At 44.4% G+C, this 20133-nt stretch overlaps 1 protein-coding gene across 13 annotated transcripts in view; it reads left to right on the forward strand.

The window, feature by feature from the left end:
• MAGI1 (membrane associated guanylate kinase, WW and PDZ domain containing 1) overlaps window positions 1-20133 on the forward strand; it is a 489041-nt gene that overhangs the window by 398099 nt on the left and 70809 nt on the right. For 7 of the 13 annotated variants that reach the window (XM_079957815.1, XM_079957821.1, XM_079957819.1 and 4 more), the window contains 5 exons: window positions 1-48; window positions 1358-1461; window positions 4488-4580; window positions 9688-9873; window positions 11593-12213. In XM_079957815.1, coding sequence (XP_079813941.1) covers window positions 1-48; window positions 1358-1461; window positions 4488-4580; window positions 9688-9873; window positions 11593-12213 — 1052 coding nt within the window. The remainder of the gene's footprint in view (window positions 49-1357; window positions 1462-4487; window positions 4581-9687; window positions 9874-11592; window positions 12214-20133) is intronic. The other 6 variants (XM_079957817.1, XM_079957822.1, XM_079957825.1 and 3 more) reach the window with 3 other exon arrangements.

Consider the following 20133-nt stretch of genomic DNA (forward strand, 5'->3'; position numbering starts at 1 on the left):
GACTGGAGTCCAGATGGACATGAGGGTAAACTTTGCATTGGGCTCAAGGTTTGTATTCAAAGAATTCATGTGAATAATGCACAGGCACAAACAGGGGAGTAATAGGGGATGTCTTTCAGCATTTAGCTTATAAGGAAACCTGCACTACTCTTATACTTAGTGGCTCAAAAGCTGCCAGGGTGCCCTTGACAAGATGCTGGCAGCCTTGTCTCCTCCCTGCAACGGTGCCCCACAGCCTTGGCAAGTGCAGTGATACGGGTGCTGCTCCAGCCATTCACACAGCGCCTTAAACCTGTTCCATCGTGGTGCTTCAAAAAGTCTAGGGCCTGATCCTACCCACCACTGCACCATCATAGCAGATCAGGCTCTAAGATTGCATCCAATTGCATCCAGCCGATCCCCAGGTGTTCGCACTTTCCTATTGTTTTCAATGGAGCTGTGCCAAAGGCAGACAGACACCGATTGTGTTTCTTTTTCGTTGGGTCATCCAGGCACGCCCATGTAGTAATTCAGGAAGTGCCAGTCGGACTCTAGCTCAGGTTCGTTGAAAACAATGGAGCACCCCAGGGAAAATGAACATGCTCAAAAGAACTCTTGCCTTTGGAATCACGAAGCTGTGTTTTGTTTTTGTTTTGTTTTTAAAGTAACCTATAAGCGAGATCTCCAAGTGGCTGTAGCAAGACTACTAATGGCTTAAAGTTATTGGCTTAACTTTTTGATAACAGAGTTGCTTTGTTCTTCTAACCTTTTCACAGGTGTTTTCAATTTTCGGCCATCCATCCTTTATTTATGTGGCAGACTTTGGAGTCCCCATATGCTGATTTTTTTTGGAGATTTCTGCTAGGGTTATTAACTCGCAGCGATAGTGTCCGTGGCTTGTTTGTGGTCTTTCAGCTAAGCCTCTCTGCAGTCCGCTTTTGCAAAGTTTATTCCGGAGCCTTTATAAGTAGCTTGCATGTACTGTGATGATATAGCATGTTGTTCAGATATCTTAGAGATATCGCTGCCGTATTAAACTCTGCTGAACCCAACAATGGCTGCACATCTGAGAATCTGATGACTGTCTTGCATGGACTCTCCTGCCTTAATATCATTGTTCGCAGATAAACTGCTACTTTAGAGTATTTGAAAGAATTAGCCGTACCTCTTCAAGATGCCATGCCAGATAAGAAGCTGTGAACATTTCCCCACCCCTTTAGAGCAGCTTTCTGACACATAGTCCACAGGTCTTGCATTTGACTTCTCTCCTCCCCCTGCCACGTTTCTGTTAGAGGAGTCTTTGAGCTTGCTTAAGGTTTCTTTTTCTTTTCAGTTTTCGCCAAGTATTCCCTTATTTAACGGTGATCTTTCTTTTTAGCCACATCAACCGGAAAACACAATATGAAAACCCAGTTCTGGAAGCTAAACGGAAGAAACAGCTTGAGCAGCAGCAGCAGCAGCAACCACCACAACCACCAGAAGGTTGGCAACTACTCTGCAAAATTGTCAGGGTTGAAATATTTGCTAAACACCACATGTACTTCCTTAAGGTTTTGTATTGTTTAATTATTGAATTCCTGGCTAGGCCCAGCTGCCCTTCCATACAGAGCCAGGCGCAGTTGAATAGAGATAACAATGCATGGACAGAAATACACCAGAACTGATTAATAATCCTGGCCTGCAAAAACCAGTCCCAATATAACTACATTTGCCTCTATTATGAAATATATGCAGCCTTTTCAGAGTCCCCATACAGAGTCCTGCAGGTTGTGATTTACCGTATTTTTTGCTGTATAAGACTCACTTTTTCCCTCCTAAAAAGTAAGGGGAAATGTATGTGCGTCTTATGGAGTGAATGCAGGCTGCGCAGCTATCCCAGAAGCCAGAACAGCAAGAGGGATTGCTGCTTTCACTGCTCAGCGATCCCTCTTGCTGTTCTGGCTTCTGAGATTCAGAATTTATTTTTTTTCTTGTTTTCCTCCTCCAAAAACTAGGTGCGTCTTGTGGTCTGGTGCGTCTTATAGAGCGAAAAATACGGTATCTATCAAGAGTACTGTTCTGAGAGCATCCACAGGCAGCTTAGCACAAGCAAGCGAAATGGCAGGTTCCCAGAACTGCGTACCACGGGCTGTAACCAACATTTGCCACTCACAGTTTGTTTTGCAGAGGCAAACCATGAGCCTGGGTTCAGACATAATGCTAAGCCAAACCACAGCTAAGCCCCAAACAGCAGAATCAGTTAGGAGTGCAATAGCTACGATCTTCGCTTTGGGAACCCACACTTTTGTTCATTCACGTTGGCATCACATTGCTTGCATTTGTGCAAACTGAGCCAGCATATTTAGAGTGTCTTTACTCTATTGGTTTATTGGGTTAGGATGCATAGTAGAATACAGAGTATATGTGAATAGACGCTGACGGTTCAGATATCCTTTTTGTTTGAATGCGTAAATGCTTCATGCAGCTGACCATTATTGCAGCGCCCAATGACAAAATTGCAGGCATTAGGAAGTAGAACAAGCAGGAAGCTGTCGTTGAAAATGGCTGGCCCTCCCTTCGGTGTCTGTGGATGAGAAAGAACTTGTCTAGTTCCTCAAGTTGCTGCTGTGTGTTCACAATAGGCAAACCAGTGAATACTTTCGGGGGGGGGGGACTGATATGTGCAACTGCTTTAAAGCACAGAGCTGCTCCAGAAGTAATGCAAGTGCGATGCAAGGCATTCTCTCCTGTGTGGATTTCAGTATCTATGATCTAAAGTTCCAAATGTAAAGGATGCAAACCCATGTGGGTGTTTGCGCAAACCCATCCAATGTGGACAACTGAGAGGTGGCCAAAGAAAGATCAGTGATTGCAATGAACAGAGTCCTGTGGCACACATCTTGCAGGCAGGAAGCCCAGCTTCAATCACTGGCATTTCCAGGTGTGTGTCGTTCGTTTTTTACATCGTATCAGGATGAAACATCTCTGTGAGAGAGCTTGGAGAGCAGCTATCACAGGTAGTAGGATCAGGCTAGATAAAGCAGTAGTTATACGATATACAATATCTTTATTGTCATTGTCCCATGCAGAACAATGAAATTGAAAAACTACATAAAACATTCAAAACCCCCTAAAAACTCTGAAACCCAATTTTAAAATACACTATACTATAGAGACCCCTTATGCTGCATTTAGAACCAGAATTGCATTTGCGTAGAAACTGTTTCTCAGGCGGCTAGTCCTGGCCTTTATAACCCTATACCTTCTTCCAGAAGGCAGAAGCTGAAATAGATCATTTCCGGGGTGCGTACTATTCTGCACTAACTCTGCCGCTTTCTTATGGCACCTGACAGCATAGATTTGATCTAGGGTGGGAAGAGTGCACCCAATTATTCTCTCTGCAGTCTTTACAACCCTGGACAGCATTGTTTTTTCCCTGGCCGTGCAGCTCCCAAACCACACACACAGACCATAAGTTAATACACTCTCCACAGTGCAATGGTAAAATGCCATCAACAGGTTTACCTCTGTTTGAGATAGTTTCATAATCTCACATGTTCACAGATGAATTTGAACTATAATCAGCTTAGTTGAAATCAGGCATATCATGAGGAGCTGCAATGGGAAGGAGAAGCTGTCCCCACCTGCCCTGATCCCCAGAAAAATGGCAAAGGCAGCAGACAGCTCGGTTCCAGGCATTGCCTGGTTAATGGGCAAGTTGTATCTAAGCCAAGCAGCACTAAGTGCCTCTCCTTTCCTTACAGTTATTGTTTATTTCATCTGTTTGAACACGTATACCCTTCCCCACCACTCAGGGCATTTTACAACGTTTAAGATTACGATGTCATCAACATAACCAGTATAAAACAGAGCCAAGGAGACTGGATCATTCTTTTAAAAAAACCAAGCATAAAAACATGATCTGCCACATACAACAAAAGCTCACTCTCCTCCATAGATTTGTCTGAGATTCAAAATAAACAAAGGCCCAATAAAAGGCAAGGCAATTTCAGACAGGAGGTTGAACGAGTTGTAACGGGGACTGAAATGCTGTGTGTGTGGCCTTACGGTGTAAGCATGGGCGGTTAACCCCAACTACTGCATCTGTCCATCCTCTGTGACCACAAATATCCATTCGCTAGTCAGGCATTGCTCCTCATTTTCCACACTCCCAACGTGTGGTTAATCTTGCGCTCTCATCCTTGATCACATTAGGCAAGGATTCCAGATTCCAGATGTTGTTGGACTGCAACTCCCACCATCCCTGACAGTTGGCCATACTGGCTGGGCCTGGCAGATTCCAGCAACATCTGGTTTAGGGAGATAGATCACTTTCCCCCCATAACTTCCCATGGTTGGGCAGGCTCTGAGAGACTCCCATTGTGACAAGTCTTCTGTAGGGTTGCAAATAAAGTTGACTAGGCACTTGAAGAGCCATCATGGTCGGCATGTCGAGTCCCTCTTGATTGCTGATTTTCCCCTGGTGTCAACAGAGTAAAAGCCAATGCACATCTGTTTTCTTTTCTCAGAATGGACAGCGGAGCACCCGCCACTTGCCCCTCCTGCTGTTCCAAACCACACTCCCAACAACCAGGAGACAGTTCGAGATGCTCCAGTACAAGGTAAGTTGCTGTAATAAGTATTTCTCTTTTGCATAAAAAATAAAAATGATTCAGATAGTGTCATTATCAAATAAGATATCCTTCCTTGGGGGTGTGGTGAAGTGCTTTGGGAAAGGTTTTGCCTGATTTACAGTTAGAGGAAGGGTCTTCTTAGCTCAGTGGTAGAATCATAGAATCATAGAGTTGAAAGGTGGTCCCTTCCAGGAATCTCAGCTAAAGCATCCATGACAGATGACCATCCAACCTCGGCTTAGAAACTTTCAAGGAAGGAGAGTTCACCACCTCTTGTGGGAGTCTGTTCCACCGCCAAACAGCTCTTACTGTCAGAAAGTTTTTTCCAAATGTTCAGTTGGAATCACCTTATTTGCAACTTGAAGCCATTGGTTCTAGTTGTACTCTCCAGAGCAGGAGCTTGTTCCCTTTTCCATGTGACAGCCTTTAAGATATTTGAAGATAATAATAATAATAATAATAATAATAATAATAATAATAATAATAATTTTTATTTATATCCTGCCCTCCCCAGCCAAGGCCGGGCTCCGGGCGGCTAACAAGCAATAATAAAAACAAGTTGAATGAATACAACTTAAAAACAATTAAAATACAACATGAAAATATTGAAACATTAAAATATTAAAATGCAGCCTCATCACAGGAGGAGAAAGGAAAAAGAAAGAGGGGGAGGGAATCAAATTGGCTCCAAGCCAAAGGCCAGGCGGAACAACTCTGTCTTACAGGCCCAGCGGAAAGAAATCAGATCCTGCAGGGTTCTGGTCTCATGAGGCAGAGCGTTCCACCAGGCCGGAGCCAGTGTTGAAAAGGCCCTGGCTCTGGTTGAAGCTAATCTAACTTCCTTAGGGCCCAGGACCTCTAGGGTGTTGCTATTTATAGACCTTGAGGTTCTCCGTAGGGCATACTGGGAGAGGTGGTCCCGTAGGTACGAGGGTCCTAGGCCGTGAAGGGCTTTAAAGGTCAAAACCAGCACCTTAAATCTGACCCTGTACTCCACCAGGGAGTCATATCTCCTCTCAGTCTCTTGTTTTCCAGGCTAAACATACCCAGCTCCTACAAGCACTCTGTGATCACAACCTTGTTGGGGGGGGGTGGCTAAGTAGAGCTGCCCAGAGTAGCTGGGGCAACCCAGTCAGATAGGTGGGGTTTTCCTCGCTTACTGTTCTTTGGGAAGGGAGTCATATCTCCTCTCAGTCTCTTCTTTTCCAGGCTAAACATATCCAGCTCCTTCAAGCACTCTGTGATCACAACCTTGTGGGGGGGGTGGCTAAATAGAGCTGCCCAGAGTGGCTGGGGCAACCCATTCAGATAGGTGGGGTTTTCCTCACTTACTGGTCTTCGGGAAGGGAGCAGGAGGGCTCCAGCAGCATCCCAGAGCCCTCACACTGCCTTCCCAAAGCCCGATAAGCATGGCTGCGCCTTCCTTACCAACCTCTGGGAAGGAGATGTGAGGGCTCTGAGAACATCCCAGAGGCAGGCAAAAAAGACATCTCCTTGATTACTGGGCTCTGGAGAGGTCGTGGGATGCCACTAAGATGGCTTCTGGCTCATGGTGGTTTCCAGGCGTTCCTGACTTTGCACAATTTCCCCTTTGCGCACCAACCCCCAGAACTGAAGCCTCTCACAACTGCTAGGTCCACACTAGTGCTTTCTCGTGCTCAATAGCTAACCATGACTTAACGAGAAGTGCTAGTGCATGTGACTGTGCAAAGAAATCTCTCTCACACACAAACTAGCTTGAGACTAGGTCACTTCCTGTCCTGCAGCGTTTGCCTCCGCCCGCAAACAAATACACTGGTGGAGTTATCCATTGTATGAGAAGCATGAAGATGCTGGTAGCTTGCTGCTCTCAAGCGCAAGGAAAGGTGCTTGCCTTTCTCACGCTTGTTCGGCACACTTGCCAATGCCTCTTTGGGACACGTTGAGTCAGGATGGCGGCATGTGTTGAGACCACTCAGAAAACAAGTTCAGCATGTGCCAGTCCGTGGAAAACATGTTGAGTTCAGCTCATTGAAAAGAACCATTGTGTGAACTAGGGCCTAAGCTGCACAGGCTGAAATGAAAAAATGAAGTCAGGTCGGAAAAGGCACTAAAATAGTACCGACTCTGCTGCCTTCTTATTATTTTATTAACATATTTTTATTGCTGGTATGTAAAGATGCAAATGGTAAAATTGCTAATGAATTTAAGTGAATAAATACATAACTTATCTCTTCTTCAGAGGTTCCCCATGGCACACTCATCTCCTTGCTTGGTGATTTTATACTTTCAAAAATCCATTCAGGCTCAAAAATAATTAGCACCGCTTAAAGCTTTGGTGTTCTGAGTCACCCTTGGGAGTCATATTATGTATCACCTTGTCGTCTTGGCTGGTGTGTGCAAAAACCTGTTTTTGTAAATACCAAATTCACCCTTGCGGTTTTGAAAAGTATTCTCCTTCACTGTGTGTAATTCTTTAGCAGCTTTCAGTTCCATAGCTGTCCTGTGGGGAAGACGTATTTATCATGGCTATTTGCGAGGGGACAATGCCAACATAACATTATCTGTGGTTTGTTGGTCCCTCCTATGCATTTCGCCTGTGCGTGTTTCCAAGCAGTTCATCCTTGTATCCCCTTCTCAGTTTTCATCAGATATGATGCTCTCAGTTTCAGCTGCACAAAGAACAAAAGCATTCATCTGTTTTGATACTTCCATGAGGCTGCAGCCCTATAAGGCAATGGGAGGAAAAATGTTATTTCTAATACTAGTGTGCAAATCTGTTCCTACGGATGTTGCGGGCATGGGTGGGGTTGGAATTAAAGGGGAAAGGACTCCATAGGTCAGTGGATGAGCCCATGGATAAAGGCCTAGATTCATTCCCCAGCGCATGCTGTAATATCAGGAAATATCTCAGCTCAAGAACTTGAGGAGCAGCTGCCAGACAATACTGTATCTGGTGAACCTGTGTTCTGACTTGGTGTAAGGCAATCTAGCATGAGCTAAGCCATTACACTTGCCATATTCTTACACCTGCTATGTCTGTAAATGTATGCTGAGCCAAACTTTGGCTCAGCCTGTGCCTGGGTTCATGGTTAAGCACTCTGCAGACTAACCATGACCTGTAACCAAAAGCCAACCTTGGTTACTGCTCATGGTTAGTTTGAAGAGAGCTTAACCACGAGCCCTCTTAGCTCCATACAGTACGGTATCAGTTTATTGTTCTAGCCACAGGCAACGACAAACCCACAGCAACAGTACCAATAAAACAATACAGATTATGTGTCCGTAATGAGAGCCATTAGGGACGCGGGTGGCACTGTGGGTAAAACCTCAGCGCCTAGGACTTGCCGATCGTCAGGTCGGCGGTTCGAATCCCCGCGGCGGGGTGTGCTCCCGTTGCTCGGTCCCAGCGCCTGCCAACCTAGCAGTTCGAAAGCACCCTCGGGTTCAAGTAGATAAATAGGGACCGCTTTATAGCGGGAAGGTAAATGGCGTTTCCGTGTGCTGCGCTGGCTCGCCAGATGCAGCTTGTCACGCTGGCCACGTGACCCGGAAGTGTCTTCGGACAGCGCTGGCCCCCGGCCTCTTAAGCGAGATGGGCGCGCAACCCCAGAGTCGGACACGACTGGCCCGTACGGACAGGGGTACCTTTACCTTTACCTTTTAATGTGAGCCAACATCCATGATGTAATTCAGAGGTTACCAGAGGCACCAGCAAAGTCAAATCCACCTTGATTTCAAATGAAACCTCGGAATCACCACAATAATTGCAGTGATTTTATCTAGCACCTTTCACCTGATTTTGTTTTATTATTATTTTTTACAGTTAGTGCATAGAGGGCCATTCTGTGTGTTACAAAGCTATTATTGTCACTCAAAATAAACCAGAACACACACCCCACTCCTTAGTTCAATGTGGCAACCAAAAGGACCAGGGGGGATCAAAGAGGAGATGCCAAACAATCAATCAGTCAGTCAATTTATTGTGCATAGCCTTTACAATGCACAGCAAAGGGCAAGGCAAGGGTATGCTCTGAAATCGCATGACATACCCTATAAAAGTTTACAGCATAAAATTTAAAAAATTAGAGACCATTCACATACCCAGAATGAGCTTCTTAGCTGCCAGAGCAAATTTGGTTGCCAGGTGTGTAATCTCTAGATCTTTTATCAGCTAAAAGTTCGACTGTCACCTCCTGGGGCGATTAGTTAAGAATAGATTATTTTTTTAAAAAATCTCTGTGCAATGTATATAGGGGCAAATCCGCAGGTAGCACATGATATCCTTGACCTGATTGCTTCTATAAATGCATTTGCGTTCCATATGGGGAATTCCCCTCTTAAGTATGCTGATGGCATCTGCTGGAACCTTAGTTCAACAAATGCCCTACGCAGTTGCAGGAAAGTCAGCGTCTCAAGTTAGTGGGGCCTTGAATGGTTGATCTGAATTTGGGGATACCAAGTAAAGCTATGGGCAGCTGCAGTGGATGCTCTATCTTGATTGGGATCCTGATCAAAGAGCCAATTTCTAAGGTCACGTGAACTGAGGGCCAAATATTTCTCCATTTGGAGATTGTAAGCTCTGAGCTTATTGTAACACTTTGGCGCCAAGCCAGCTGTCCTTGGACACCCATGAGTTTGCACTAAGCCATAGTTTGGCTAAGTGTGATGTGCAGGCCAGGCCTTTGACGATAACCGGCTGTACTTAATAAGGTTGTCTTGCTTTAAAAAGAAAAGCACTTTTGCAATTAGGATGTGCATTACAGTGGGAATTAACTTGTATCACTGCCCTTTAATTTCCTTTTGGATTGGATGTTACTCTACTAATCGCTGTAACAGTTCCAGCCGAGGAGAGATGATCACGGCGATGCATTTTAATTGAGCCTCCTTCTTGGGGGAGAATGTACTCCCACCTTTTGAGCTTCCCGGGAGTTTCTCACCTGCTTGGGGGAAAAAGGAGCTCTCTGAAGCTTTAAAGCTTGTTCATCCTTAGAAGTGAGTTCATAGTGTTGCTGAGAGAGGTTAAGGAAAGGGGGTAGTGGAGAGGCGTGCTTGTCTCTTTTTTCTTCTTTCTTTCCTTCCTTGGCATGTTTATAAACTTCTGAAACTTCCACAGCAGGAAAGCCGTTTTTCACACGGAACCCATCTGAACTGAAAGGAAAGTTCATTCACACCAAACTGAGGAAAAGCAGCAGGGGTTTTGGTTTCACCGTCGTCGGCGGGGATGAACCGGATGAATTTCTTCAGATAAAGAGTTTGGTGCTTGATGGGCCTGCAGCTCTGGATGGCAAAATGGAAACAGGTAGTGTTGTCAATCTGGCTTCAAAAACACTCCCAAAATGCTTTGCGCTCATGTAATATTAGCAGGTTCGGGCAGCTGGTGTGGCCCAGAGAATGGAGGTTTTTGAGCTTTTAAACCGTGAAGATCTGAGGTCAAATGGCAAGTTAAGACACAGAATTGTTGGGGTGGGGTGCGCCTGGTGTATCGGTTTGCTGTGACTTCAGTTTATAAAAAGGTAAAGGGGCCCCTGACCATTGGGTCCAGTCGTGACCGACTCTGGGGTTGTGGCGCTCATCTCGCTTTATTGGCCAAGGGAGCCAGCGTACAGCTTCCGGGTCATGTGCCCAGCATGACTAAGCCGCTTCTGGCGAACCGGAGCAGCGCATGGAAACGCCGTTTACCTTCCCGCCAGAGCGGTACCTATTTATCTACTTGCACTCTGACATGCTTTCAAACTGCTAGGTTGGCAGGAGCAGGGACCGAGCGACAGGAGCTCACCCTGTCGCGGGGATTCAAACCGCAACCTTCGGATCGGCAAGTCCTAGGCTCTGTGGCTTAACTCACAGCGCCACCCATGTCCCAAACAAGGCTAATAAAGCCTCCCATGCTATAAGTGTTTTAAAGCACTCAGAAGCATGCAATAATTTTTTGGCCACTTGATCAATGAATCTCTGATGCTCAACAGAACAAGCAGGCTTGTCACAGTGTCGTATGCTTGACAAGTAATATTTTGTACCTAGATGGGTACAAAAATGGGTACCATTTGAAACACGGCGTTCTACTGAAAGGGGTTGGCAAGCATTTGATGACCCCTTTTATGTAGCTCCTAGACATCGTCCAGATGTCGATGGACCACAACTCTTTATTGGCCATCCCTGTTTATTGGCTGAGGCTGATTTGACTCATACCGTTTTACAGGAGGCTATATTCCAGCCATATAAAAGCTCCACACACCCTCTATCCAAGCGAGCAAGGGGATTATCACAGTTATAAGGCGGGTTTGGGGTTTTTTTATTTGGGGCGGGGGGTGTAATTGAAGAGTTTCTAATCAGCAACATTGAATGGCAGTTAAGTGCGTTGTAGTCGTCTGGAACCCAGCTACTTTGTTTCCAGAAATTAAAAGAAGATTCCACTGCCTTTTGGAGTTATTTCTCAGTAAGTTAGTCTTCTTATAAAAGTTTCATTGCGTTGGGGATATTTAGGGATTCCCATCTTAAAGCAAACTTATGGTCAATATTTCATCCTTCACCTTTGATTTTCATGGTGTTTCTACTTTAAAGATAGGGAACCGAGGATTCAGAGAAACCCAGGTCCGGACTCTGAATTCTGCCCATTTGACCACATCGGCTTGCTTGTTGTTCGCACAAAATTCCATTTTGGTTTTCCTGTGCTTTTCCTCTTCACAGTTGCTGTTAAAAAGTCATTAAAAAATCTGAGGCATCCAAAGACAAATGCACTTGATGCTTCATGCCCAATAGGTTTGTGCATAACGTTTCTTAAAACAGCCACCACCCACGACACAAAATTTAAAAACTTGCCATAAAAGTGGTGGGGGGTGGGTGTTTCAGACAGCTTTTGACATAGCAAAATGTGTTGAGTGTTTGCTGGTCAAATGTATGTTTAAAAAAGATGACTGGATATGCACTTCGGGAAACCTAAGGTAGTCCCCATGCCATGATATGCTGATGCAGCAGGCTTGGGCGTGTAAATTCACAGACTTTTCCTCCACTTGCTCCCTAGGGGACGTAATCGTCAGCGTGAATGACACATGCGTGCTGGGCCATACGCACGCTCAAGTTGTCAAAATCTTCCAGTCGATCCCCATCGGCGCCAGCGTGGATCTAGAACTCTGCCGAGGCTATCCTCTGCCTTTCGACCCTGACGATCCCAACACGAGCCTAGTGACCTCTGTGGCCATCTTGGATAAAGAACCGATCATTGTGAACGGGCAGGAGAACTATGACTCCCCGGCGAGTCACGGCAGCAAAACGGGGAAAGTAAATGGGATGAAGGAGCCCAGGCCCAGCAGCCCGGCTGAGGTTTCCTCAAACGGATCCCACGGCTACCCCAATGACACCGTCTCTTTGGCTTCTTCTATAGCGACGCAACCTGAACTCATTACTGTACATATAATCAAAGGGCCCATGGGCTTTGGCTTCACTATAGCAGACAGTCCCGGGGGCGGGGGACAGAGAGTGAAGCAAATCGTTGACAGCCCAAGGTGCCGAGGCCTAAAAGAAGGGGATCTTATAGTGGAAGTCAGTAAGAAGAATGTCCAGAATCTAACTCACAACCAAGTGGTGGATATGCTTATCGAATGCCCGAAAGGAAGCGAGGTGACACTGCTTGTACAGCGAGGAGGTAGGTGTGAAGTGTATTTTCTTTTGGTTCACACAGAACAGCACGGACTTTAAAGCAGCCTCTCCCAGCCAGGATGTTGTCGAACTTCAGTTCCTATCAGCTGCCAGTGGTCAGGGATGATGGGAGTTGTAGTCCGACGATTTCTGGGCAATACCAGGTTGGAGATGCCTGGCTTCAAACATATATGTTTGAATACACGCAGCCACCTGAGACTGATGAAAACTGATAGTCATTTGCCTCTTCATTTGGATCATTGTTTTGAATAACCCTGTAGAAATATAACAAAAGATGTGTCCCTGGTATTCTAAGCTTATTTTAGATATGGAAGAGTCTCAAGTCAATATGACTCAGAATTGCTGAGAAGCGTTTTCTCGCCGAAAGTGGAATAGTTAAGCAAGCTCAATATTGAGATTCTTCATCATATACTTAGAAGCCTGGCAGTTTCGATTTTTTACTTTATTTTAAATGCAGCCGTACCGATGCATTAGAAAAAGAAAATGACACATAGTATTAATCTTCCCATAGCAAACTGCATATGGAAATGGGAATCATGGTTGACATTTAAACTTCCTCATTATATATCCTGGGTATAATGAGATGGTGTGATCAGAAACTGCAGGTATCCAGTTTTAATGAGAATCTGAAATGATGAGTCAGCTGATTTTTGATTTATTTGTTTTTAATTAATCGGTCTCATTTCTGTCTTATATTTTAGTCCCACATCAGTCTATCACCTTATTGCAGAAACAAAGGAAAGGAATTGCTATGACCTCGCTTTAGTTGCCATGCTCAACTTTTTGCATCCCCAGAAAGGTTTCTTTGATGCAGGGTGGATTTGATTCAAATCCATTAAAATCACGATTTAACTCATGATTTAAATCACTAGTCAGTAAGACTTGATTTAAATCATTATTATTTTTTACAGAAAGACTCATTCTTGCTGGTATAATCTTAATATTTACAACCAGATGAAGGTTTCATTTCTGGAATAATAAATTTCCAGAGTAGTTTTTACAGTTATATCAAAAATTACTGATTTGGTTATACTATTAGAAATACATAGACCGATAGTTATGAAATTATTGTGAGGTTTAATAAGTTAACTGTTTATATTTGGACAACTTTTCTGCTGTACTTTATTGGAAGGAGAAAAATCATCATTTCCTTAGTAACAATTGAAACAATTCATTTAAGTAAAACAATAACATTATAGCATATGTATCCGTGTTTGTTAACTGATGTGGTTAAACAATTTTTTAAAAACAAACAAATCCTAGACTGCATTTTAGCACACATGAAAAACTTAAATCCTTATTTCTTGATAAATAGCCTTTGGACTATAATGTAACTTAAATAGAAAACTATCTTTAGATAGATTTTTTCTCTCCAAAAGCATTTTATTTTAAAAATCCAATTTAAATTAAAAAAAACCTGATTTAAATAAAACAATCATTTTTCTTTTTAAAAAAATCATTGATTTTTATGCACCCTGCTTTGATGCTCAGTGCTTAATTATGCTTTCCACCTGCTGGGAAAGCGATCCAGTACTTTTCTGAGAGGAGGGAGGGCTAATCACCTCCGAGTTGTGTCTCTTACCATCTCATAACCTGCCTGACATCAGCTGTCTACATTCACGTGATCACAGCCAGGACATACATATGCAGCTTTCACTTACATGCAGCCCTTTTGCACCTGCTTCCTGGGAATGAGCAGGAAACAAACCAGGAAGCTACAGGTGAGCTTAATGTGGACTTCCAAATCCAGGCTTGTTCGGAAGCCATTAACCCTATCCCCCCCCCCCCACTTTGCACATCCTGGGAAGCTGTGGTTAACTGCAGCTTCTTGGTTTACCTCCCCACTTCCCCGAAGGGAAGTGCAAAGAGAGAGAAAAAGACTACTTTGTGAGTGGGTGAAGCTCATCCTTACTTGTTGAGCTAGAATTTGGATACACGGGCCTTTGCTCAGCCTTAGATTCACCCAACAGGTTGCCACATGGACTGTGCTCCTACAGACTCGCTGCACCCATGGGCCTGCAACCTTTGGGGGCTTGTTCCATCCCTATTTAGGAAATCTCTGCCAACCGTTTGACTTTCTCCCAGCAACAGGGCAGGAACCATGCCGCCATGTTTACAGGGGCTTTTTCTTTCTCTCCTATCTTCCCTGTGTTTCCCTGCCGCATTGCATCCATCCCAGTCCAGGGGTTTCTCAACTCAGCCATATACCGGGTGGGCTGTGCCTACCTGCCTGTGCTCTATCATAGGCAAACCCACGTCCTCTTTATGCAATGCATACCTTCTGAGTATCTCAGAGATTTTATAAATCATTGCACAGTAAATGCATCAGTTCTCGACATCAGGAGATCTGACAATTCACAACCACAGAACGTGCCCCTCCCCCCCCCCAAAAAGCAGCAGTAATGGCTTGACCCATCTCAGATTTCTAGAGTTTTTAATGATTTGGTAACTTCTATGTATACTGTATGTATACTAGGGACGCGGGTGGCGCTGTGGGTAAAACCTCAGCGCCTAGGACTTGATGATCTCATGGTCGGCGGTTTGAATCCCCGCGGCGGAGTGTGCTCCCGTCGTTCAGTCCCAGCGCCTGCCAACCTAGCAGTTCGAAAGCACCTTCGGGTGCAAGTAGATAAATAGGGACCGCTTACCAGCGGGAAGGTAAACAGCGTTCCGTGTGCTGCGCTGGCTCGCCAGATGCAGCTTCTCACGCTGGCCACATGACCCGGAAGTGTCTGCGGACAGCGCTGGCTCCCGGCCTATAGAGTGAGATGAGCGCACAACCCTAGAGTCTGTCAAGACTGGCCCGTACGGGCAGGGGTACCTTTACCTTTACCTTATGTATACTGTATGGGGCACTTTCACAAGGTTGGAGAATAGACAATATGGGCTAGAAGTCACCTTGCGATGACTCCATTCCAAAATGGGGAGAAGATATTATGACAGATTTTATGAGCTGCTAATGGTGTCTGCCTCATTTTTGCGTGCATTTCTGCCTTTGCATGAAGGCAGGGAAAAGGGCAGGCTGGAGAGTTGGCACCTGAAGTATAATTTGGCATAGTATTGTCATGTACACTGAGCCTGAGCTAACTAGAAGAATAGGCAATTGCACATGCAATTTGTATTGTAAAAAATTATGTACGCACACACAGAGCAAGCCCAAAGTTTTGAAATGATTTTTGTGGTTTCTAGACTTCCTTTATGACTTGTGCCTCTGGCGATCAAAACAAAGAGTAGCAAAGAGAAACGAGTCTTTTAGTAGTTGTATAGGCAAGGAAGCGTTAACTGTTGCGGCTCATGTGGGGATAAGAAATATTTCACCTTCTGAAGAACCCAGTTCCACAAAACTATTTTAGGTTTCAGAGTCCTCTTCTTTTCTTTTCTTATTAAAACCACCTGCTGTTTCCTGTTCCTTTTCTAGAGCCATAGGTCCCTGATACGGGTATCTGTATTCATAATTTTGCTGCGCTTCTGAGAAGTGTGTGTGTGGCTCCCCCTTTATGATCAAACTCTTTCCCCATCTCTCTTGAAGGAGATGATTCTGCGGGTTACATTTCCCTCCTTCTCCCTCTGCTGTCCACTGAAGAGAGTGCCGGGGCGACGCCTTGATGTCAGGCATTTATTTTATTAACACGCTGCTTGTGTTCACGCCGGCTTCAGTAGGCATCCTCTGCTACGTGGCACAAAAGGCTGGTGTTCAGAGTTGTCGAAAGACTTTGTCAGCGGTGGTTACTAAGGCAGAGAAATACCAGAAATGGATGAGTAATAGATTTGAAAAGCTCAGCCGGCTCCGGGCCGCTCGTGTGCTCTTGACAATTATGCCTGATTGTTAAAATGCAAGGCGCATAGCCAGGGAAAGAGCAGCCCGTAAAATATTTACTACAATGCATCTTCATCTGGAGCTGTGACTTGCGATATTAGACTTGCTTGTGCCCACAGACCCTGTCAGGTTAAAGGACAGGAAGAGGGAGGTAAATGAAGGAGATGCGGAGGAAAAATAAAGCACCGTGTGAAAATAAAACCCTATAACCCACAATATTGTTGCGTATGCTGTCTCAAAGTTACTCATCGAATAAAGCGAGGTTTGATTCATAGGTTACAGTAAGTGTCTGAAAACAGAACTATGTGGGTGCTGTTTTGGATAAAACAATTCTCTGTCTTATTTGTTTGGTTTCAGCTATGCTGTTGTATTTCCACAAAAATGAGGAGTCGGAATGTATGACTGAACTGTTATTGAACCATAGAGCTAGCTGCTTTTGTACCATCAGCAGCCATGTGTTCTGAAGTATCCGTTGCATCAAGATTATAATGTATGAATCAGGCAATTGGAAGAAGAGTTTCCTGCCACACTTTTAATGCACTGTGGTGCTTCTTTATAAACAGCCATGGCTTCCTCCAAGGAATTTTGAGAGCTCTAGGTTAGACTAGATGACCCACAGGGTCCCTTACAACTCCACAGTTCTATGATTCTATTATTTAAATTGCAGATACAGTATCTCATACCATTTCCTAAGCTTGCACAATTGGCATGAAGTTTGGAATGCTGGGAAGACTGTTGTAGAAAATTAAGCAAATAGGCAATTAGTATAATTGAGATGGAAAAATAATTTTAGCCCGCAGGGAATATGGCGGAAATAAATTCTCTTCCATTTGCTTAACACTGTTGTTGTGCAACATGTGCAAAATTTGGGTATGCAGCTGTCGTCTGGTTATGTTGGCAGTTTGTTGGTTAAAAGTACCAGGAAGTGGGAGAGGATTTTCTTTTGAGTAATCGATCAGATGTTTTAAATAGACCCTTGAAATGAGGATAAGGAAAAGGTGGCCAAAGCCAGTCCTGTTTCTGTTGGGTTATACAACAACAGCAACAAAAAACCAAGTTCTTTGAACAGACCTCAAGTATTTGGTGCCAATTCCATAGGGCTAGTTGCGTTAAGTCATTGGAACTCCCCCCTCAGGGGGAAAAAATACCCAGAATTTCGTAGCACCTTAAAGATCATCTGATTTATTGTGACATAATCTTTCATGGGCTAAAGCTCACTTTATCAGATACATCTGATAAAGTGGGCTCTGGTCCATGAAGGCTTATGCTACAATAAATCTGATAGCCTTTAAGCTGCTTCAAGACCCTGTTCCTGTTCTTGGTGCTTAGTGGACAATACCATCTAGCTAACACTGTTAAATTTCAGTAATGGGCCCTTCTGCAAAATAATAATAATTCAGTTATTATCTGTGTTTTATTGCTAGGCATTCCCTAGCCTTGTGCTGGTGTTTTATATCAGATGTGATTTGATATAACACAAGGTGGCACAGCAGAACCTTATATTGTGCATTAAACAAGGCAGATTTAACTAGAGATGATATTCTCCATTCTCCCAGCTATTCCTTACATGCCGGTAACTCAAGCAGACGTTAAATTGTCTCTGCTAAGAGGACAACCATATTTTATCCTGGCTTGCTGAGAGCAGATTGCCATGCTATGCTCAGCGCAAGGGGCTTCTGTGCATAATTTGGGAAGCATGAAATACTGAGGCCGCAGCTGAGTTTGGATGGAAAGGTTGCAGCTGAGTGATTGATTAAGCATCCCCGTAAACACCCGACGCCAGTAGCCTCAAGGAGGTGCCTAGGCATAGCTGTCAACGTTTCCCTTTTTTAAAGGGAAATTCCCTTATTCCGAATAGGATTCCTCGCAAGAAAAGGGAAAAGTTGACAGCTATGTGCCTAGGATTCAAGGAAATGGCTGTAGTAGTTGCTCAGAGTGAGTCACGGGACCGCTAGTGCACATCCGTTGTCCGGGGAAGGCATAAATGGATTGCAGGTGCATTCTGCTTCTTGAGAATGGCTCTGCAGCGTCTTGGGATTTGGCTATTACCGGATACTTGAATTTAACTGGTCACATTTCTGAAATACCTTGGTTTAATTCTTCCTCCCTGCCTCATCTACAGGATGGTCCTTTCCCTTTCAGCAGAGGGCTAGAAAAATGCAAATATGAGGAGGCTCGCTTTTGTTTGTGGTTGCTGCTTGTGTTGCTTACATTAATATAGGCTAACCATTGGGCCCTCCCTATAGGATCATAGGATTTTAGGGTCAGAAGGGACCATCAGGATCATCTAGCCCCTGAAATGCAAGAATCTTTTGCCCATGATCCTGAGAATAAAAGTTTCATGCTCTACCGTCATCCTAACCTTTGGCCGCGCTGGTTGGGGCTGATTGGAGTTGGTGTCCAACAGTATCTGAGGAGCCACAGGCTGCCTATCTTTGTGCCCGAGCTTTAAGCTGATATTGTGGCTTTGTGAAAAGTGGGAGAAATTTCTCTCTCTCCCTCCCTCTTGGGGATTACCTGTTGAACAGACCGGCCACAGATGGAGTTCAGGCAAGACAATCCCACTTAATACAACACATAATGTATTGTGTTCAGCATCATAAGATGTAGTTAGCTTCGATGCCTTTTTAAGGAAGACCCCCCCCCCTCCCCAATTAATCAAGTTAATGGAGCATGGATACCTATTAGCAATTAGCCATAAAAGGTGGCTTGCAACTCCATGTTCTGAGGCATTCTCCTCAGTCTGGTCCCCTGCAGATGTTGTTGGACTTCAGCTCCCATCATTCTCAGCCAGCATAAGCAATGGCCAGAGATGATGGGAGTTATGGGTCTAAAACACCTGAAGGACACCAGCTTGGGGAAGGTTTTTCATAAGCAAGAAATAAGTGGATTCTATTGGTAGAGGGAGGCAAACAACCAAGAAGGGCCTTGTGTGCTGTCTGAAGCCTGGCCATTCTTGAAAACAAAGTTTTATCTCATACAGTTTAATTGGTAAACTGCTGTCACTATTTTGCCCTTCTCATTTTTTCTCTTTTGGAGTTGCCTCATGATAATAACATGAATGAGAACTCCAGGAAACAACACTTATCAGAGCTTGGCCTCTGTTTTATTTATGGTATATCAGTAAAAGTTATAAAGTGAGTATTGTGAGAATTTTTTGAAAGCCCCTTTGAGAACTTATTGGGGATATAAAATGGGATATACCATATTTTTCCATGTATAAGACTAGGTCCCCCCCCCAAAAAAAAAATTTACAAAATTTGGGGGCGTCTTATAGACGGCTAGATCTCCTCCCATTTTCTTAAATCGGAGTTGTCTTGTACATGGGGGCGTCTTATAGATAGAAAAATACGGTAGTTAGTTATTCTAAATTAAATAAATAACTAAAAAGACTGCATGTGCATTAACACAAAGATGCTGTGCAGCCTGTGATTTCACACACTGCAGCTGCTGCTGAGGTGTATTTTGAATGCTGATAATATATTCTGAGGTAATTTCGTTTTTCTGGTGTCTCTTTAATTGAGGGAAAAGAGGCCACAGCATAGTGGTAGAACAAGTCCTTTGCATGTAGAAGACACCAAGTTCCTGGTGTCCTGATTCCTGCATAAAACCAACAACAGGTGCCCTTGCTTACAGGTAAAGAAGTTGATTTTTATTATAGCAGCCTTACTGGTACAAACTCCATGACTGGGAAGGAGCAAAATCTAGTCTTACAAGGCAAAGGAGTGATATCTACACATCCAGTCTGGGAATAAGGAGCAAGATTCAGGAGTTCACTATTAGCAACTGCACAGGAGCTGTCAGGTTGTTCCAACAAGTTTCCCTGCCCTACCCACCAAGCTTGTAAGCAGAGGTGGCAAATGGCCAAGCTACGCATGGAAATCTGTGTCCCTGTGGGAATTCTTGACCTGTAGGTGTAGAGTCCCTGAGAGACAGTACATCCCTTTCTGAATCCCCCCCTCCCCGTCAGAGCAGGTCATGCCCGTGAGCCGTCCTCATCCTTCACAGGTAGGGAAGAAGGCAGGGAGTCTCCTGCCTTGTCAGTAGATCTGGGAACATCCAAGGGGACAGGGTGGGGGGCATCATCAC

Source organism: Podarcis cretensis (assembly GCF_951804945.1).
Source record: "Podarcis cretensis genome assembly, chromosome: 2".
NCBI classification, from domain to species: domain Eukaryota; kingdom Metazoa; phylum Chordata; class Lepidosauria; order Squamata; family Lacertidae; genus Podarcis; species Podarcis cretensis.